Below are 22,429 nucleotides of genomic sequence, written 5' to 3'. Positions count from 1 at the left end.
TTTCACGTTTCTGATCATCTTTTTATTGATGTTTTATATCGAATTCTGATTACAGCTTTTAAAACCGAGGTCTGCAGTTCTACACTGCAAAAACACAAAACCTTAGAAAGTATTTTTGTCTTGTTTCCAGTGAAAATATCTCAGTTCACAAAACTAACTTTGAAGAAACTTTTCAGGAAAATACAGCAGCTAAAAACATTTTAATCTTCCAATGTAACAAGAACTTTTCCATCAATATTAAGGAATTATTTACTTAAGATAATTGTAAGTTACTTTCATTTCAAATGTAGTGAGATATTTGGAACACAAAAATATTTGGTAGGATTTTGTGTTTTTGCAGTGCATAATTGAAATCCACTCATTGTGGCTAAATAATAAAATATATAGTAATAATGCACTGCAAAAACACAATCTAACCAAGTCTAGTTTCTAGTGCAAATAATGTATTGCACTGAGAACAAGGCAAAACTAATTTACAAGTAACTTTTCAGCAAGATGTACCGCTGTTTTTAAAGTCATAATTACTTGATAATGATTCAAAAAGTTCTAATTCCAGATTTTTTCACTTACAATATGGGAAAAATGTCATAAGTTAAATATAAGAAATTTTGAAAGTGGAACTTAAAAAAAACATAAAGGACAAATTTCTTGCTGAAAAGTAAATTAGTTTTGTCTTAAAGTGTACTGATAGTTACAGAAGAAATAGATTTTTTTTCAGTGTACTTATGTGTAATTATTTTTATTTATATATATATATATATATATATGTGTGTGTGTGTGTGAAAGTGTCTTAAAAATACACAAATTGACTGAGATTTAGTTTGAATTGGAATAAATTTACTTCCAGCTTTTAAATTCGAGCGCGGACAGAAACGTTAAACCTCCGTTTCACTCGGCTGCAGATAAAAACGCTTCGTTTTCACCCACATCATCACAGTCAACATCTGATCTACAGCAAAACGGGGAACCTTTGCAGAAACAAACGCACCACCATTTATATAGATTTTAATTAAGTTTGGAACCAAATAGAAAACAAATATAGACGGAGGGAGGTTCATGCATACTGGGAGGTTCACAAAGCGAAGGATGACCCCGTTCCACACGGAGGAGGAGAAACACGGCGGCACATTTACACCATCAGGCTGCTTCGTTTCCTCAACCGTACTGGAGCCGCGCACTGCAAAACATCAACCTTACCAAGGATTTTTATACTGCAAATACATTACACTTTAAGAGAAGTGACTTTATACTGGTAGATTATTTGAAAAAAATGTTTTGTTATAAGTGAAATGATCTGCCAGTGGAACCAGAACTTTTTCATCAATATTAAGGAATTCATTAGTTAAAACAAGCTGCTATATCTTCATGAAAAGTTACTTGTAAGTTAGTTTAATTATATTTTAAGCTTAGATATTTAAGATATTTGCACTAGAAACTAGACAAAAATACTTGGTAAGATTTTGTGTTTTTGCAGTGTAAGCAGGCTGCACTTCTAAATGTTCTGAGATTAGAGGTAATTTTCATCTATGGAGAGAAAAGATTAGACGTACGACAGCAGTATGAGCAAAGTTATAAAAACACTTTTTGTTTTATATACGCCGTTTAAGGGCGAGCGTGTCTGCATCTGCAGCTTCGCCCGTTTTGTGCTTGTTCTCATGAAATGTTCAGGGAGAAAAACGAACCGAAAGCGACCATAGAAAATATAAAAGCAGACAGAAATGGTGTGCAAGATTCCTTTGTCCTTCTCTAATACCAAGTAATACTCATTGTCATCGACAGCATCATCATTATCACCACAGTTTTAAATAATAAAACAGTAAAAACTTAGAAAACAAAAATATTTTCTTCATAAGACTCAACAGAGACAAAAAAGCTGCAACACTGGGCTGACTGAGTCTAGGTGCACAGAGAGGACCACAACACCGAACTCAGTACAAACGTCTCTTCTAGTCCAAGTTTCCTCCTTTCCTTAAATTAATCACAACATTTCCGTCTTCCCCGTTTCCTTTTTGCTGTCCAGCAGACTTAAATGTTGCCGCAACGTCTCTGCAACAGAAACATTGAGAGAACATTCCCCGGTCCTCGTGTCTGTGCATCTGCGCGTCCGTCCTCCGTCTGCCGCGTCTTCGTCCGCCTGGCGGGACGGGATTAGGATGTACTGATTCTGCCGATTTCATGTCTGATGGCTGCAAGAAACCAAGCGGAGAGAAACTGAAGCAGCTGCTCTGACTGTCAGGTTGGACGAGTTTGAGAGAAATCAAGCTGCAGCGTTGGAGACGGTACACTGCAAAAACAGAAAGTCTTACCAGGTAATTTTAGTCTAGTTTCTAATGCAACTAGCCTAGTGTACTTGAAATAGGACAAAACTACCCAAAAATGCAGAAATTTTTAGATTTATTTAAGAAATTTCCTAGAAAAAAAAAACTCAGAAATTTTGAGATTAATTCTTGAAATTTTCAAAAAACAAATTTTAATTTCTGAGTTTGAAAAGTTGAAAATTAGCTAGAAAAAAATCCTTCAAATTTGACATTAGTACCAGAAATTTTCTACAAAAAAAACATGAACATTTCTGAGTTTTAAAAACTGAAAATGGTAAAAAAAAAAAAAATCCCTTAAATGTTTAAGTTAATATCACAAATTTTCACTAAATAAATTCGGAAATATCAGTTTGAAAAGTTTAAAATTTTCTATAAAAATATCCCTATAAAAAAATCTTCACCTTTCTTGGTGAAAATTTACTCCTTTTTTCTATTTATAATGGCCCTAACACACTGCCTTACAAAACTAACTTTAAAGTAACTTTTCATGAAGATACAGAAGCTTGCTGTAAGTAAATACTTTCTTAATATTGATAAAAACGTACCAGTTGAGCTGATTATTTTACTTATGGCAAAACATTTTTCATAAGTGAAATAATCTGGTGATGTAACTTGTTCTTTTTAAAATTATTTTTACCAATATTAAGGATTTTTTCTTTTTTTAAAACAAGCTCCTATGTCTTGAAAAGTTACTTTAAAGTTAGTTTCGTCTTAGTTGAAGTGTAGTAAGATAATTGGACTAAAATCGTAGATCCTTGGTAAGAGTTTGTGTTTTTGCAGTGTAAAGATTTTCGCGGTCTGTGCAGAAGACGGCGTTGCTTACCGGTAATGATTTCATCTTTCACCTTGTGTAGCTCGCGCACAACTTCATCCAAAATTTCCTACAAACAAACAAAAAATCCACGTGTGAGCTTATTTTCCACATCCCCCAGTAAACCCAGTTGGTTCTGATCGGATCACCTGTTTCATCCTGTCGAATTCTGTGTCGGCTTCACTGGTGCTGCCAATGGGTCTCACTCTGAAACACAAACCGACACCAGGCAGAATTTACTCTCCGCCGCTCGTTAGCTGGTTTCATTTTCAGGATTAATTTGCTCACCTGGACACCAGCGAGGATTTCTCTGCAGAGTTGGACCGCTCCCACGGCTTCTTCAGAGCATCTGTGGAAATACGCAAAAACTAAGTTACCATCGGAACAATTACTGATTGTAAAATATATATACTTTGTTTTTAAAAGGTTTAAAACTGCATGGAGAACAGTAATATGGTGAGGACATAAAAAACAACTTTATTTCAAAGCTAATATTCTCTCTTCTTTATTATTAGTTCTAAACATTCAAGAAATTATTTATTATAAGCATATATCTTACACTTTAAGGGTAAAAACAGTTTTATGTTTGTATATAGGTGTGTGCACTGCAAAAACAGAAAATCTTACCAAGTGTTTTTGGTTAATTTTAATGTAAATATTTTAGTTCACTTTAAACATGATAAAACTTTTTAGCAAGAAATAGGAGATCATTTAAAGTAAATAATTCCTTAATATTGATGAAAAATAACTAGATTATTTTCACTTGTAGCAAGGCATTTTCCCCACATTGTAAGTGAAATAATCTGCCAGAGGAACCAGTTCTTTTCCATCAACATTAAGGAATTATTGACTCAAAACAAGCTAGATATTTAGATAGCTAGTTATTTGCACTATATAAATCAGAAATACTTGGGATACATTTGTGTTTTTGCAGTGCGTGTATATGAAAACTCACACAGAAGTGCACAGTTGGTGAAAGCATGTAAATAATAATCAGGGATGAAGGCATTCCCCGCTGAGGTCGGTTCTGAACGACTCGGCTCTGGTTTTGTTGGCTGTGCCATGAAAGCAGAGGAAACCAGTGCATGCTGGGAAAGAACACAACCAACCATGGTACCAGTCCATTTAATCTGGTTCCAGTTACCGTTTTTTATTATTTCACATTATCCACTTCAGGCTTCATAGAAAACACTAATCAAGCCTGGCTAAGCTAACGTGAGCGACACTTACTTTTAATTTTATGACCAATTTGATGTAATCAGAACCTTTCTAATCATGTTTCTTGTTAAATCCACCAGTTTGTTTATTTGAGATTAAATCATCTGAGGAATTAATCCAACATCTGGAAAATGTTTTCTTTGTAATCTTGAGCTCAAAATATGGAAATAAGACTGATGCATTGGATATTCATAACCCAGTTAGGCTGGATGCTGAGCGTTATCCGTACCTGTGGAGTTCTGCTGACCCGGCCCTCGACCACCTGAATCATCCTGTAAAAAATAAATATGTGATTCTAATAAAATATTGTTTTTCTAAGAAGAAGATGACAGCAGTTCTGATATTTTGATCTCTTAGTTCACCAAATAATTGAATATTTCATCTAAATTGTTCACATGCAGAAACAAGAGTCTGACATGGCACAGAAACAACTTTTAGCCACTGGAAAATTAAAGATGGTGGCTGTTTTTCAAGATGGCCACCATGATCGTCATACTGACATTGACAATACTTATTACAAATGAATACTTTTGTTGTCAAATCATACATAACTGGACCCATAGTAATCATATTTAATGATATTTTTTTATTTTTCAAAATGGCCACCATGATTTTCACTGAAAATTATTCCTTGAAGTAAAATTGCCAATTAGGTGAATGTGTTTGGTGTCAAATTATAACCTGCATATTTTGAACCATAGAAATCATATGTATTTTCTTGATATTGTTTGCTTTTTCAAGATGGCCGACATGGAGAATATGTTTGCACCAAAAATGTGGCTAGCTTTGGCTAACCAAACTGAGTTTTGCTCAGAGTCTTAGTTCCGCTAATGCCAAGTCGCTAACCACATTAAAAATATCATAGTTAACACTAAACTGCTAAAAATATATAAAAAAAAAAACACCAGAAATTAATGCTAAACCGTTACACAAACTACACAGAAGCTAACGCTAAACTGTTAAACACATTAAAAAACTAATCAGAAAATAATGCTATAAAAAATCACCATAAACTAGCGCTAAACTGCTAATGTGAACTGGTAAACACATAAAAATATACCAAAAGCTAACGCTACATCACTACACACATAAAAATATGAATGGAAGCTAACGCTAACCATGAAGACCGTTGTCTTCAGCTACTTCCAGTTTGTGAAACTTATAAAAGTCATGACTATATCACTATATATAACTGGTTACTTTAGTTGTCTGAATAGGATGACCAAGTAGAAAACTTGTAAAATAAAGTTAAAGTTATGAAAACGGAGAACATTTTACGGCAATAACTGGTTTAAAAGGCTCAAAAACAGCAACCATTTTGTAAAATGGCCGGAACTTGAATGGCTAAATATGACAAACATACGACCTGAGGAGTGAGCATGCTAAAATGTACCATCTGAGCTCTTGACTATAAAGAAACTATAGATTTTTGTTAAAATGTGCAACTTACTTCATCGGGTTTCTCTGAAGCTTTTCGTCTAAAAGAGAACGAGGGAAGAGCGATTTGAACTTCAGAAATAAACACAACCGTTTTCTAAAAGCAGACTGTACTTCCTGTTGATGTTTTACCTGCGAGCTAGTAAGGCATTCATCTCCTGCATAAGCCCCTCTCCGCCGCCGCCGCTGCCCCCACTCGACCGGTTGGAGTCACATTTACCCCCAGAGCCGGGTGGGCTGCTCTCATCCTGGAGGAAATGTTCAAACAACATGGAGGTCACCAGAGGTCACCAGAGCCACTTAGTGGAGGGAAAATGTCCCAGAACATGGGAAAATGTTGCTCCTGTGGTCTAATTAAGCAGATTTAGAAATGAAATGAATGTTTTGCATTTCTGTGGAGGAATTTCAGCCCACTCTTCTCAGTGGGGAACAGCTTAAACTCAGATTAGAGGGTTTTAGAGCATGAATGGCCTGTTTAAGGTCATCCCACAACATCTTAATCTGGATTTTTTTTTTAAATCCTGTTGTACTGAACAATACTTGATATTAAATGTGACTTAATATGCTTCCTTGAACAAGTTAGGATGGATTCACAGGCTATACAAAACATGTACATGACATTTTTTGCATGTCATGTACATGCATGTACATGTTATGTACATGCATGTACATGTTATGTACATGCATTTCATGTATATTAGAAAATGAGGTTTTAGTCAGTTAAGTCAGTTTGTTCAGCTCAGCCTGTTTTAGCAAAAATAGAACTCTATGTCTTTGAAAAGCATTAGTTGATGCTCCTGCACAAGCAATAAGAATGCAGCAAGTGGTTTCTGGTTGGTAAGTCGACAAAAAAATGCCAGATCAATGTACATATTTAAGAGAACGGTAAAACTTTGTTTTTCATAACTTTTGCTAGTTATGAAATAGCATAACCCATACGAATTGTTTAGTTTTTTTTTTGTAAATCCCCATTGTTCGATTTTATTCTTGATATAAAAGGAGCAGATAAAACATTTTTTTCTTCTTTCTGCTGCCTTTCATTTTATTGATTTGTATATTTTCCTCTATTATATACAACCATTTAGTTTTTAATTAAATAAAACGTTTGTCTTTTCCAGCAGCCATAGTGAAGCGCATACAAAGGTAAAACCAGAAGGAATTCGGCTTTCGTTGCTAGGAGACCGGCTGGGCTTATGGGGTTGCTAGGCAACAGCGCAGTACCTCTCGAATGTGACTTAACAATCTGGAGGTTTTGGAAAAGGCTAATTTTTTTAGACACCAAAAAACTTTAACTTATTGCCCAAAAACAGCTAGTTGTTTTTATAAGCAGTAGAAACAAACGGAAAAACAAAAACATGTAAAAAGTGAAATCTGGATAAAATGTCGACCATAAAATCACTAAAGTTTGTTAAAATATGTGTTGGTAAACAGGAGCACTCACCCTGTGCACTTTCCGTAGTTTGGCTCCAGCCAGAGCTGCAGCCAGTCCTGAAGGCTGGACCCCAGGCGGGCCCCCAGGAGGGCCCCCACCGGTGGGCAGAGGAGGGGGCATGGGCGGAGGCACCGCCATGGGGGGCGGCGGGCCCGGCGGCGGCGGCGGGGCCGGCGGCCCGGCCATGGGGGCCGGGGCCGCGGCTGGAGGCGGGGCCACAGAAAGCATCGCAGGGTGACCTGCAGAGACGGGGCCACCTGGACGGGGTAAAGTTACAGCTTTAGTAACGATGGACTCCCAACTGTTACCTCAAGAAATTTAGTAGGATACATCTAACGTATTGTGAATGTTTCAAAGTGTATTTTATTGATGTGACCTGTCCAGGAACTACAGATGGACGGCAGCGCTAAGCTAAATCTGATGTAAAGCATCTCTTCTTTTAGTAAAAGTCAATGTGTTTACACACGGTCCCTGCAAAAATAACTAATAAAAACAAAGCAAAACACAGCGGCAGGCTTAAAAAGCTCATGGTTGGTTGGTTCCATCTCTATGTAGTCAGAAACGTCTCCATTTTGTGTAATATTAGCTCGAGGAGCAGAACAGTCAGCCAATCAGAAAGGTGAGTGTTGTAAATAATATTCAATAAATTATTTCAAATTATTTTTTATAACAATGATTAAAAAAAGATATATTTTTATGATTTTTTCCCCCTCATCCAACATTTTGAAGCCCCCCATAGAAAACCATGGACAATTTAACAAATTCAATGTTTGTCTCTAAATAAATATTAATGAAATTTTTTAATAATAACTTTTACACATTATATCCTAATAAAAATATATCAAATTAACTCTACTGCATAAGTATGAGTTTATTCTGTCCTTTAAATCGGTTTGTAACTTAAAGTTGCAGCACAGGAATTTTTGCTTTTATAAATATTTATGAATCTTATTAGTTACAAATTTACCTTAATTGTTAAGAAAAATGGTCTTTCCCAATAAAATATGTTTTCTTTGCAAAAAGAAAAAAATTTGCAACAGAAAATATAAGTAAAATATCGTAGAGTATTGGATTTCTGTTCATCTCTGCAGTTGTGGTTTTTATTGTCACTAATCCAAATTAGTGACAATTCATGTCTATTTAATGTTTTAATAGACATGAACATTTTGTAATTTTTTAATTAACCAACTCAGTTACACATTTATCTGAAGTGAACAATGTTTTTGTTAAAATTCTGCCTTAAAGTGAAGTATGTTTTATTATTTATTCTGTTTTTGGACATTGCATATTTCTACCTTTTTGTGAATTTTCTTGTTTAATTTCCTGTCACTTTTCTGCTGCTGCACATAAATTTCCCACTTGTAGAACAATGAAGCACATTTCTATTCCTATTCTATTATAACAGACTTACAAAGTTTATGTTTATAAAATCTTAGTATGAAATTAAATTCAGTAATTTTAAATTGATAAAGTAGCATAAAAAGCTTTTTCCTCCCAACAGATTTCTTCTATGTTTGCCTGCAGACACTCAGACCTTAGAAACTTGGAGTGAGTTTAGAACTTAGAAACATATATAAGACGGGAATTTCTTAAGTTGCTGCACAGAAAAATAAAATATGAAAAGATATGTGAAACACTTAATTTCCATGCAGTTTTGTCTGTTCTTGCTCTGTAAGCAATGTTAAAACGTTGCCACCCGACACGCATTAACTCACTGCAGCCCTTAAAATCAGCTTTGTTTTTCCATAATGTTACAGTTTTTCTGTGTGGATCCATTAAACTCTCATAAAGCTGAACAGAAGTCCGTTTTTAAAAATTCACAATAGAAAAAGGTCATAATATTTTGAAAATAAAATAAGAATTTTGCTAGAATAAAGTTCTACGTGATCGAAGTCGTTAGAATAAAGTCGGAATATCACAAGAATAAAGTCCTAGTATTGCGTGAATAGTCATTTTCTGTTCGTAATACTATAACTTTATTCTCGCAATTTTATTTTCATTTTCTTAGCGTGGGCCTAATTCTCTGACATCATCGCCTTCGTAGCTAGTCTGTGGTTTTCAGTAGAGAAGCTGACGCTGGATGAAGCATTAAGGTGAAAGTTTGTTCACATTTTAAAACAGAACTGCATAAAGAGCGTTTTGCATCTCAAACTGGACTCTGTTTGATCTGTTTCTCTTTACTGTTCTGGTACGGCTCCGCCATCTTTGTTTCTGCATCAACTAGTTCTGCTCTAAGGATGACCAGCGGCACCCTCTGCTGGATGGCGGCCAAACTACAACACTAAAGGAAGGTCTATGAGGACGTTATTAGTTAATCGATTGGGAATCATTTTATTCTAATAAACTGTTAATCGACAATTAATCAGCCGATTAACTGTTTGCATCCCTAATCCACACACACTCCTGTTCATCCAACACACACACACACGCAGAGTGAAAACTCCTGTCACTTCCCTGCTGAGCCACTTCCTGCTCCTCTCCTCCATACTTACTGCTGCTGGCCGCGGGGGCCGGCTGGGGGACAGGGGAGGGGGTCTTCTTGGGAGAGCCCCCGTCTGACATGGCAGTGTAAGAGGGGGGCGAGGAGGATGAGGAAGATGAGGTGATGGTGGTGGGGGTCTGGGCCTGCTGGTGGTGCTGCTGCTGGTGTTGTTGGTGCAGATGCTGCTGAGAGTGGAAGGTTAACTGGTTCTGGGGGTGATGGTTGGGGCCTGACTGACCAATCAGAGGAGGGAGGGGGATTGCCTCGCAGTACTGCGGTGTGAGCGGGAGATGCTGGGAAAGAGGAGAGTAGGAATCGTCTGGCTGGCCGTTGGAGTGAGGGTGTGGCGGCTGACTGAGGCCCCCAACGGCGGGAGGTTCAAGGGGAGGGGGCTTCATCCTAGTGCTGACTGGTGGAAGTGGGTGAGCTACTGGGAGGACTGGCTGCGGGGGTAACCCCTGCTTCACTGGCATCATTACCGGAGGGGACGAGGAGGGTTGGGGGTACATCTGCTGCAAGTGGGAGGCAGACCAGGTGCCATGTTTGGGGGGGAGGAGGATGTCCTGCTGCTGCTGTTGTTGCTGAAGGTGGCGGGCCGCCGTGGGAGGGGATAAGGGGATCTGACGGACCTGTCGGCCCTGGGTGTTCACTCCTGTCTGGACTGGGGAAAAGGCAGAGGCGAGCGAGGTGGAGAGCTGGGAGGACAGCTGGGCCTTGTCCCTAATGGCCCCCAACTCCTTCTCCTGAGACGGAGGAGAGGAGGAGGACGCCACACGGACGTAGGAGGGCGGCAGTGTGCTAGCTCTGAACTGTCTGTACTCGGGAGGAGTGTCTGGGTGGGTGGGAGGGGTGGACACTTTATACTGGAGGGTGGAAACGACTGCGGCGGGCAAAAGGTGGGAGAGACAGAGAGAGAGAGAGAGAGAGAGAGAGAGAGGAGATGCAGACGAAGGAGGGCAACAAACAAAGGAGAACAGAAAAGAGAAAAACGTGAGAATAATGAAAAGCAACTGAACAGTCAAGCAAGTAAGATGAGAAAAAATCAGGAGCAGTCAAAAAACAGAAGCAAACAGCAAATAAGAAAGAAGCAAAATATTGTAAAAAAGAACAAGCAGCAGAATGCAACATGACTGAGCCATGATCGGAGAGCATGTGGCATTTCCCCCCAACGGCAGCTGGAAGAAAGATGGCGGTAGAGCAGGGGGAAGGGGGAGCACTGGTTTTACCATCCACATCAGGGACACAGGAGGATGTTCAAGGGTGCATTCACACCAGCCATGTTTAGTCCGCTTTAATCGAACTCTAGTTAGAATAGGAAGTCTGGTTCGTTTGGGGAGGTGTGAATGTGTAATTGAACCCTGAAGTGGACCATTCAAGCGAACAGCCTGGCCTAAAAAAACTGGGTTTCGGTTCGATTAAAGTGAGCTCTGGTGCGGTTCGAATGCATAAGTGAATGCCAAGCGGACTGGAGAACGCTCCAAAAGCAGGAAGTGGACTGCAGCGCATGGCATTCTGGGTAAATAGAACCAAAACAAACATGTCAGTCTGGCACTAGCTGGAGAATTGACTCATGATCATTTGCCAAAGACAGATGAGAAATCCGAGAAGCTCTTAAATCTGACGCCACTTCATCTTTGTTTACATTTTGTGAATAAGGAAGCTGCGCTCATGTATTTTTGTGTCATTTCCTGTAGTGCTTCTTGGTGCAGCGCCACCACAGGCAAGGAGGGGAACAGTTTTTCAATGGGTTTTGTTTATTTGATTGAGGTGAAAATGTAACAAATGTTGCAATTTTGGTCCCCAATCGAACCGAGTCTATCGGACTCTCAGGTGTGAAAACATCCCAAGTCTGTAGGTGTGGCTAAAAAGCAGACATGAACATTTATATGTATGCATGGATTAAAATAAAAAGCAGAAAGGCTTTGGGAGAAAACTACAACAGAGCACAACGGGAAGCCTAATTAACTCTAGGAACCTGTTTTATCCAGGAATTTCAGGTATTCCCTACAGGTGAAGTCATCTGTTTGCTTTGGAAACACAAAGAGAGCCTGACCTACTAGAGGGAAAATCAAACATGGGTGGGTAAATATTAATTAGCTCTTGTCCGAACCGTTTATTGGCAGATGGAGGGCGCTAGAAGAGTGTTTTGTTTGGATGTTTGTGCAGCGAGGATCATATGACGTGTTGGATCTCGGTGTGTGTGTTTGTTTTCACAGGGGGGTGTGGGCGTGTTTGCCGGAGCCTCACCTGATCCTGATGTCCGCCGCTCCCTCTCTTTGTGCGCCTGCATCTGATGTTGCTCCATCATCCTATCAAGTGCAAGGATGTCACTGCTCTGAAGAGCTGCGTTTGCTTTCAGTAAATTAAGCTTAATGATTCATTTGACCGTCTGCCGCCAAATGAGGTTAAACAATGACTCACAAGCTGATTACAAAACCTGAAAAAGATAAGGCCTCAAGCATTTTATTTCAACTTAATCAACTTTTTCCTGTAATAAGCCCCAAACCCTTTTTCTCATCATTTTGATTCCTTCAGTTATAACCTCCACTATCTGTTTCCATTACAAAGGTGTATAAAACTTTATTGATATTCTGCTAATGTTGAAAAAACACAATGTTGCATTTGCAGTGATCCCAATGTCAATAAGTTTGTCCATGTGATAAGTCATTAAAACATGTCACGCCATGATCCTCCTACCACTTCCTGTCATCATCATCTTCATCGTTTCTGCCAGTAGTAACATCCAGTAATTGATTATATGACCCGTGTGATGCAAAAAAAAAGTGTTTCCATTTGCAAACTAGACTAATTTTGATTCGGCTGAAGAACCACCTCATCCTAGTCCAAAAACCTTTTATTGAAAAACATGAGTTTTTTCTAAATGGGCATGTTTATAATGAAGCAAATTTATTTCCATAATTCTGATTTGCACAATTTTATGGTCAATGGAAGCGCAGCTGATGATGCACTACAAAAACACAAAGTCTTACCAAGTAATTTGTTTAGTTTGTGGGGCAAATATCTTAGTACACTTGAAAAGAGACTAAAGTAACCTGTAACTTTTCAGCAGGTTATAGGAGCTTATTTCAAGTCAATATTTCCTTAAAACGTAAAGTTCCAGTTCCACTGGCAGATTATTTCACTCAGTAAAAAATGTCTTTTTACTGGTTATTTGCCAGTATAATTAAGGAACTATTTACTTAAAACAAACTTATATTTCTTGCTGAATGTACTTGTAAGTTGTTTTTTTTTAAACTAAGATATTTGCACTAGGAAATGGACAAAAATACTTGGTAAGATTTTGTGTTTTTGCAGTGCGACCACAGTATATTACCAGACGAGAGAGTCTCTGGTACATTATTTGACTGGTTTTAGTTTTAATTTAAGGACAGGGACTTGTTTCTGCCAAACTGTAACTTTACATCGTCGGGTACCCCAAGGTTTCATCTTAGGCCCTCTCAGATTTAAGCTGTTATGGGAAAAATGTTAACTGGTGATTTAAATTAAACCAAACCACTCTGTTAAATCCTGAGTGGAAAAACATGGAGTAAGTTAAAAAAAAAATCTCAAAAAGCAACACAAAACAAGCGTCTGTTCTTGGAAAAAAAATTCAAGAACAGTCTGGAAAGGTGAGAACTATGGCACTAAAGAAAAAATGCTTCAGTTTGATTTTTTAAAGTAAACACTCCTCTAATGTAATAATAAGCCAAGAAAAATGTATTGAAATGACGCATTATTCCCTTTATTTATTGTTGATGTTTTTCTACATGGCCTAATTTGAATCATACCTCCTCTGAGCTTCACTTTCTTCCGAGGACGGACCATTTTGGCGCTGAACTACAGGACCTGAAAGACAGAAAAATATGTTTAAACTAAAAACAACCTGACTAACAACAAATAACATACAGTTGGCTTAGACTGTCTGGAAATATTTTTCCCAGATGAAAAACCTTGTTGTAAAATATCCAATAACAGGATCTGTAAACTTTTCCAGCAGTAAAATTCAAGCACTTTTCAAGCATTTTCAAGGTAAGTTTTCAAACTTTTCCAGCAACATAGATAGAAACTACACAGTTGTCATTCATAATTATATGATACCATATGTTAGTGTTATTTATAATGTATTATAGAAATATTGTGCATTCTACAGCATGGAGTAAATAAACTAAAATATTTGAAATGTCTGACTGGCCTGAGAACAAAACACTAATCGAACAAAAGAATCCACCAATTTCAATAACTTTGTTTACTGTATAAAATATAAAAAAACAAAACTCTTTTAAGGAAACAAAAAAAAAGTAATGTTTATGGTTTGTTACTTACCACTACATTGGTATAAATCCTTATTAGATCATGTGTACATATACAAAATGTAATTTCTCTCCTTGCTTTTTGGACATTTCTGTCCACTCTGGACACTCTTGCCTACAGTCTTGAGTTATTTGTCTATTATCCCATCACTTGAAAAAGTGAATTTCTTGTCAATGAAATTCTTAATTTCATTGAGAAATTAAGAATATTAAACATTCATTAGATTGAAAAAACCCAAACAAATTGAGTCAAGATAAATGACATTCCTGCTCAAATAAAAGGATTAAACACAAAGACAAAGAAAGTTACAAAAAAAGAAAAATCTGTTTTCACATTTAGAAAGCAGAAATAATTTTTTGGGTAAATCTAACTGACCTAAAACAAGAACAAATAGTTTGATTTAACTTCAGTCAATGAGAAACAAAATGTGTAATTTTATTTGGTGTATTAAAATACCTAGTGTCAACTGCAAATAGTGTGTTCAAAAATAATCCATAAAAAATGTTCTAATTAAGTTTTCTAGTATTTAGACAATAGAAATAATTGTGGTAATTCTAACTGACCTAAAACAAGAAAAGTTTGGTCTGATTTAACTTTAGACAGTGAGGAAACATTGTTTTGTCTGCATGAAAATATCTGGTTTCAAACATAATTAATGATTTCCAAATTTAGGCTTTTAATCAAATGTTTGCACTTTATTACAAAAAATGATTAGTTTGAATATAAAGCACTTTCAAGGACTTTATACAGAAATCAAGCATTTTCCAAAACTCGTTTAAGTTAAAGTATTTTTAAGGATTTCAAGAACTACAATCAGGCGTAAAACAGGCAGACAGCAGCTGGCACCATGTGATTTTATCTAAGCAGTTTCTCTACCGCAGGAATTTCAGCCTCAAACCACAGCAGAGAATAAACCCAACAAACACTGGGACAAACAGAGACCCTGGAAACAATAAAAGAAAATTTACCCAAATAAAAATAAAAGAAACAGAGCTGGTGTTGAACGTTTTAGTCGCTCAGGTCAGCACACGCCGACTCTGAAGTGGCGATCAGCAGGGGGCGACGGGGGCCGCTTATCACGTATCACCAGAATACCAGTCATTAGACTCCAGCGCCCAGTGTGCCATCAGGATCCCCGCAGGGTGATATTTCCGTTCGGAGCGTTTGCAGAGTTGGCAGATACTGAGATCTTCTGTATTTAGCTGCATGTTTTCAACTCAGTGTGTCTCAGAAGTTTCAATTAACACCTTCTGCAATTTCATCTTCAAATACTGGACGACCAAGAAAAAAAAGATGGCAGTTTCTGGTCAGGCAGTTAATATTCTCCTCATTTAGCTAAGAAATAAAGAGACGGGTGCCCATAACATGATGCTGCCTCTGCCATGCTTCACACTGGGAATGATGTGTTCACGTTGCAAAAAAACAAAATCTTACCAAGGGTTTTGGTTTCGAGTAGGGCCGAACGATATGGCTGCAAAATGTATCACAATACAAGTGTTTAATATCAGTTGATATCCATAATTACTGATGAGTTATTTTGTTTTAAATCTCTGCCAAACTGGCGTGACCTTTCCTCTTTTATTCAGTTTTCATTCCACACCGTCGCTTATTTTTAAGTAGTTGTGATGCCCAATGATGAAACTTGAAACTGCTGCTGCGCAAGTTACTCAACAGGTTGTTGCCAAGTAACCAAAGAGGTAGCGAGTTGCTAGGTAACCAAAGAGGTAGCGAGTTGCTAGGTAACCAAAGAGGTAGCGAGTTGCTAGGTACGAGTTGCTAGGTAACCAAAGAGTGAGCGTGTTGCTAGGTAACCAAAGAGTGAGCGTGTTGCTAGGTAACCAAAGAGTGAGTGAGTTAGTTGATTCCACCTGCTTTCCTAGCCGTGAGCGGTTTCCTCTTACCTCTGCCTACATCTCCCAGAATGCTGTGCGGTTCAGTATTATCTATTGATGTTGATCACGTGTCTATCATAATATATATTTTTATTGATTTATTGTCCAGCCTTATTTCTAGTGCAAATATCTTGAAATAAAATGAAACTAATTTGCAAGTAACTTTTCAGCAAGAAATAGGAGCTGTATAAGAAACTGACAATCAAAAAAGTTTTGTTTTCATTAGACTTCTTGGAGAGTCCTTCAAATTAAGAAGAAACTTCATAAACAACAAACATAAAAAATATTGTTTGCTACTCAGATTCTCTGCTTCTGTTTTATTCCTGGCATCCAACAAGCTGCAGTTTGAGAGCTGATATTAAATGCTTCACAGCTTTTCCCACAAATCCAAACATAAGAACCGTCCAACACAACAGAGCATTGTCCACCCACTCACTAATAAAATCAGGCATCTTAGTAAAAATTCAAGCTACTTCTGTCATCACATCTTTAATAACTAATGAGAGCTAAGATTGAATCCAAAATGGCTTCAACTTAGTTTTAGCTTCATTGTATGCTGCTGATTTTTGCAACTTTTTCATTTTTCCATTTTCTTGTTGCTTTTTAAGTTAGGTCTACTTTTATGTTAACCCTAATTCTTACACAAAATCATTGTGGAACATTATTTGGATAGAGGTGTGTTTGTTTTTTAGCTGAATTGTAGCTATATGTGTAAAAACCGGGAGGAAAATTCACAGAAACATCCCCTTTTACCAACGTGAACATTTCTGAGATTCAGTATGGTAAAAACAAAAAGTTAATGTCTTTAATTTTATCTAAGAAATAAAATTAAAGATCATTTCTGGTGACTCAGTAGAATAAACCCCAAAATCTGCTGGACCCTCTACTCTGTTACTATAATGCTGGATGAGTTTGGATGAGTTAACTAAAATGTGAGAAAATAGTAAACATATTTATTTTTTATCTGCAGATCAAACCAGACATTTACATACACATATTACCTTGTTTTGAATCACTACCTCAAACCAAATCTTTTCCCTGCTTCATATCAGATATTATTGATTTTAAGTTATTTTTGAAATTCCTTTCTGATAAGTTCTTTTAAAAATGTATTAAAATGGATGGATATATTTATTAGTGCCCTTATTCAAGCTGTGGAGAGTCAAATGAAGCACAAAAACGTGTTTTTTTTGTCACTTCGTAACTGATTTGGTGCAAAGGTCATTCAGGTGACTAAGAACACCTTAGTGAACTACAGTAGCTTATCTCAGAGACAGTTTCCTTGCTAAGCTTTATAATGGCTGGACATTCCCATACTGTTTATATATCCACATGATTATTTAAACAGATGAATGGGGAACGTTCCAGTACCTGGAAATTGTACCGAAGGGTGAATCAAACGTGAGGCAGTCTACAACTTTCTCCTAATATGTTGACTTTAGATTTTTTTCTTACAAGTCACAGGAGGAAGCAGCATGTTTGAGTTGCTCCATAGATAAAAGTACTTGGTAATATTTTGTATTTTTGCAGTGGACGTCTTTGTCTGGGTTTTCCCAAATTATTTAATCTTAGTTGATTAAAACTTCTGAATTTTATGAAGGTTCTAAAATATATCTATAAAAATTCTGGTATTTTGCAAGCAGAAATAATTCAGGTAATGCTTACACACTAAGCAGAAATTAGTATAATTTAAAGTCAAACAGCGAGGAAAATAAAAAACCTGCATGATCCGTGTGAAACGCTCTCATCCAGATTGTGGAAAAGAAACACGTTCAGTGTTTTAATGTTTTCTCTTTAGCAGATCGCTACCTGGAAACAAGTTCAATGCTTTTCCAGGCTGCTCAGCTGCAAATAAATCTATAAACATGTGTGGAAAATACTGCTTTACTCGTAAAACTCCTCTGTTTAAGAGGATGCGGCTTTTTACTGTAGCACCTGGTCCAAAGGGTGAAGAGATAAATGTGCGGTCACACCAACAATCTGCTGCAATCTCTTTTGGTGTTTAATATAAAAAAGTTACTTTCTTCTTGCAGAAGAATAGTCGAAAGCAATGTTAAAAAATCAGTATGTCTCTATTAGAAGCTGCTGCAGTAGCATGGAAAACATGCCGGATTGTCATGCAGGTTCCTCCTCAACCCAACATGACACTTACTGAGGACGATGACGGCTGAAGAAACCAGTCTGAGGTCACTGGTTGAAATCTCAGGAATCAGCATGCCGGCCAAACGTCGCTAACTCCACAAGCTGCTAACAACCAGCCGCTGCTGCCACTGCAGCAGCTTTCAACAGCAAACAGCTGGAGACGCATGACAGTGTTTCCCATGGATGGACACGAGACGAACGATGACGACAAAAAAAAAAAAAGGTACGACATTTAGGCTCCACGAGAGATATTTTAGCTTCATCGGGAGGGTCACAAGGATGGGATGGAATGACAGTGCAGTAAAACACACACGCACACACACACACACCCACCCACACACACACACGCACACACACTGAGTATATAAGTGGCCTGTAACCAGAGATGGTCTGAAGCTATCTGGTAAACTAAGAGTATGAGTAAGTTTAGCCGTAAATACACTTTAGGGTTTTAATGTTTTGTTTTGTTCACTGCACATGTGTAATAACTCTAAATCTGGGAATCTGGGAAAAAATTGCTTTACACGAGTTAAAATATATGTAAAAATATTTACACAACTTTAAGTTAAAAAATATCCACAAGTTAGAAAACACACTAAAAAAAATACAAATAAAATGCAACAACTCTCCTGCTCATGTCGTTTGTTGGCGCTGGGATTACAGCTGCAGTACCTGATATCAACCAGCAGGGAGCAGTAAAGATCAGTTTAGCAGGTAATTTTTTTTTACACTTCACTGAATTTACTGAATGTGAAAAATCCGACTAAATATTAAATAATCCACCTGAGTAGCATTATTCAGAAAAAGGCCGTTAAGACCTTATCAAAGATCAAAAAAGTTATCAGACTTAGGAGATATAAGGGTATAAATCATTTTTTGCTAAAAGTTTGTGCAGAAAATGTGAATAAAACTGCAAGAAAATAAAAACAATCTAATTCTGACCAACAGCATTGTTACTGCGTCATAGTGATTTACTATTGAGCAGAGCAATGCAGGTGTAATTAATTCAGTTAATTATACTTTCTAGCACAGCAGCATCAGTGATTCCCATGATTCCTTGCTGTTACACAAAAAAATCCCAAATCTGCAACTTCTGGGCTGACTTACTGCGCAGATGGTTCAAACTATAGCAAGTGAATTACCAACTATTTAAGATTTCTCTCTTTGTTTGGCCTTTTTTCCAATTTAAAATGTGCTGATTACAGCATTATTATGAGTATAATTCTCATTAAAGCCTACACTGGGGCACAGCTCGTTTAAAAACAGAAAAGCTGCTGATATGAAGATAAAACTGATATCAGAGTCACCACTTCCTGGTGGAAACTAGGGCTGTGTAACAATATCGATTTTGCAATATATATCAATATTTTCTTTCCTAGAAAAAAATCGATATTCATCCGCAAGTATCGTAACATCCAGCTGTCACCTTGCTCACTCACTGCTTGCTTCACCGGGAGAGTGATTAGGTCATCAGGCTTAGAGTGATTCCTTCAGAAGGTTAAAAAGGTATCAAACTATTCAGAGCAGGTACTTGGTGCACTTTATTTACTTTACAAATGCATGTAAGCTACAGTTTGTACTGTTTTAATTAAACATGTTTTCTCATGTTTGATTCATTTTGTCCAGCTGTCGACTTTAAGTCTGTGTCCATGTCCAACCAGAGCCAGGTATTGTGTAGTTGGTGCTTTTAATCAGTTTTCAGTTAAATTAATTCAATCCAACTCTATAACAGTCACACAGTCCCTCTAAAATGTTTCAGAAAATCACAAAAGTGTATTGAATTGTATCATTTGCTGAATATCGCAATATATATATATATATCGCATCGTGATCAGAATATCGTGTATCGTATCGTGAGATTATTGTATCACTACAGCCCTAGTGGAAACCAGCAACTTTTTCTCAAAACCTTTGACTTTTGCCCAGAAACGTTTCCAGGGCTTCTCAAAATACAAAAGTTTTCAACCCATTTTGGCCATTTTTAAAATAAAAACAAAACATCAGTGAAGATTTGTGGTAGAAATAACGGTGCCTAAGAAGGTTCTGGGTTCAAATCCGAGCCTGGGGGTCTTTCTGAGTGTTTGCATGTAGGTGTGGGAATTTAGCATAAATTTTTTTATCATAAGAATTTGATTTATTGTTGTCATGATAAGTTTTAATTATTAGTTAAAACAAAGCTAGCTATATGATTAATAGCTTGTTGATCATAATCTTTGTTGTTATCTCAATATCATCACAAAATAACGTAGTAAAAGTTCACTCCCTATTTGCCTGGTTGTTTGTCCTGTTAAGTGAGTTTAGATAACGGATGGATAGATTTTTATATTTATTTATTAATTTCAAACATGTTCTAGAAAAAAAGGGAAAAAGCAACAAGTAGGAGAAAGTACCCCTTATCTCAATTTAATGAAATATGTTATAATATATCAGATGGAGGTCAGACGACGCCTCACCTCCGCTGTCGGGGGAGCTGAGGACATTGAGGGCGAACAGCATGGCGTTGGAGAAGGTGGTGGCCTCCTCCTTACTGGCAAAGTTCAGCCCGTAGACCTGCCGAGCGTCCCGCCACTGATGGAAGGTCGGGGTGGCCTGGTTGTACTTCAGACCCTTCACTATGGAGTAGTTGATAACCACCTAAAGGAAAGAGAAAGAAGCATGGTGGATTCACATCAGCTCTGTTCAGTCCGCATAAATCCAACTCCAGTCCGTTTGTCTAGAAAGTCCGGTTCATATGGTGAGGTGTGAATATGCAATCGAACTCTGATGTAGACCAAAAAGCTGACAAAAGCTCAGCCTCGGTTCGGTTGAAGTGAACTCTGGTTTGGGTCGAATCTATATGCGACTGGAGAACGCTCCAAAAGCAGGAAGCGGACTGCAGCACAGGGCATTCTGGGTAAATGCAACCAAAACAAACACAAGAGTCTAGCGCTAGTGGGAGAAATGTCTCCTGGTCTTTGACCACAGACAATAAACAACTCTTACAACCACAAAAACACAAAATCCTGACAAGTAGTTTGGTCTAATTAGTTCAAATATCTTCACACTTGAAATAAGATAAAACTAATGTATAAGTAATGTTTCATCAAGATACAGGAGGTTGTTTTAAAGTTAATAATTCCTTAATATTGATGAAAAAGTTCAAGTCCACTGGCAGATAATGTCACTTAAAACATGGGAAAAATGTCTTGTTAGAAACTGAAATAATGTGAACTGGTACTTCTTGTAAATATTAGGGAATTATTAGCTTAAAATAATCTTATGTATCTTGTCAAAAGGTTACTTGTGAGTTAGTCTGAACAAGAAACTACTAGGTAAGATTTTGTGTTTTTACGGTGCAGCCATTTTTGTTTACATTTGTGAAGAAGGAAGGTGCGCTCATGTCTTCTTCAGAGGTTTTCATGTCATTTCTGTCAGTGGCTTTTGGTGCAGCACCCCCACAGGCGAAGAAGTGAACAGGTTTATCAATTACACAGTGCAGTGTGAAGGCAGCTGAAAATGTAACAAATGTTGCAATCTTGGTCCCAAATCAAACCCAGTCTATTGGACTATCAGGCGTGAAAACATGAAACAATAAACCTTATCTGAAGCTAAAAAGAAGGGTATGTGAAAACATGTAAGCAATGAATAGGATAAGCTCAAGAACTGAACTTTGTGCTACACCATTAGCCAAATCATCATTACAATTCAGCCAGCTGTTTGTTTTTAAACACTTTACTTTTGTAACTGGCTGCTGTGTTTTGTGTTTTTAGTAAAGCCGCTTGGATGTGGCGTCCAGGTGACCCCTCACCTGCTGGTCCTGCAGTTTGACCCCCACCACTCTGAAGGTGTTGTTGGCAGTGTTGTGGTAGATGTTGATGCGGCTGAAGCCCTGCTGCCCCGGCTTGATGGGCACCCACTTCTTACTGGCGTCATCGTAGACCATCACAGAGGCCCGCGCCTGGCAGATGCTCTGCTCACTGGAGGAGGAGGAGGAGGAGAGGAAGGTCCATGTTAATGTGTGGAATACAGAATATCTCGTTTATTATCTCAGTAAAGAGCTGAGACGTTACACTGATCCACTGGGGGCTTTTTCCTGTTTCAGGCACCAATAAAAGTCAATTATTAAAAAATTTCATGCCAATCCGAGGTTTCCCATGGGTCGCACAACTTTCTTGTTTTTAACCACCTCAGAAAAAAATATCCAGGCTCAGCAGGAATCTGCCAGCTTGTGATTACAGGGCAAAGGCTGGGGATGCTTACAAAAACAGCAAAGCAGACCTAAAACTGAACCCGGAGGATTTCTGCTTCTGTAGTGGTGCTGGTTGTGGTGTTAAGAAGTTCGAGCAAAGAAGGGTGTGTGTGTGTGTGTGTGTGTGTGTGTGTGTGTGTGTGTGTGTGTGTGTGTGT

The 22,429-nt window shown here is 37.8% G+C and overlaps 1 protein-coding gene across 2 annotated transcripts in view; it reads right to left on the bottom strand.

The window, feature by feature from the left end:
- Nucleotides 1–1,558: 1,558 nt before the first annotated feature.
- The window catches only part of evla (Enah/Vasp-like a), a 37,046-nt gene continuing 16,175 nt past the window's right edge, over nucleotides 1,559–22,429 (bottom strand). For both annotated transcript variants that reach the window (XM_016675942.1, XM_016675941.1), the window contains exons 2-14: nucleotides 21,831–21,999; nucleotides 20,497–20,677; nucleotides 13,487–13,544; nucleotides 11,946–12,007; nucleotides 9,709–10,578; nucleotides 7,226–7,473; nucleotides 5,917–6,032; nucleotides 5,798–5,825; nucleotides 4,577–4,619; nucleotides 3,418–3,478; nucleotides 3,279–3,336; nucleotides 3,142–3,199; nucleotides 1,559–2,186 (exon numbers count right to left, since the gene is read on the bottom strand). In XM_016675942.1, the coding sequence (XP_016531428.1) occupies nucleotides 2,149–2,186; nucleotides 3,142–3,199; nucleotides 3,279–3,336; nucleotides 3,418–3,478; nucleotides 4,577–4,619; nucleotides 5,798–5,825; nucleotides 5,917–6,032; nucleotides 7,226–7,473; nucleotides 9,709–10,578; nucleotides 11,946–12,007; nucleotides 13,487–13,544; nucleotides 20,497–20,677; nucleotides 21,831–21,999 (1,990 nt within the window). In that variant the 3' untranslated portion in view covers nucleotides 1,559–2,148. The remainder of the gene's footprint in view (nucleotides 2,187–3,141; nucleotides 3,200–3,278; nucleotides 3,337–3,417; nucleotides 3,479–4,576; nucleotides 4,620–5,797; nucleotides 5,826–5,916; nucleotides 6,033–7,225; nucleotides 7,474–9,708; nucleotides 10,579–11,945; nucleotides 12,008–13,486; nucleotides 13,545–20,496; nucleotides 20,678–21,830; nucleotides 22,000–22,429) is intronic.

Source organism: Poecilia formosa, unplaced genomic scaffold (assembly GCF_000485575.1).
Source record: "Poecilia formosa unplaced genomic scaffold, Poecilia_formosa-5.1.2 Scaffold123, whole genome shotgun sequence".
In the NCBI taxonomy this organism is placed as follows: Eukaryota; Metazoa; Chordata; class Actinopteri; order Cyprinodontiformes; family Poeciliidae; genus Poecilia; species Poecilia formosa.
The sequence above is the reverse complement of the archived record's forward strand: the minus strand, read 5'-3'. Positions and strand labels throughout refer to the sequence as shown.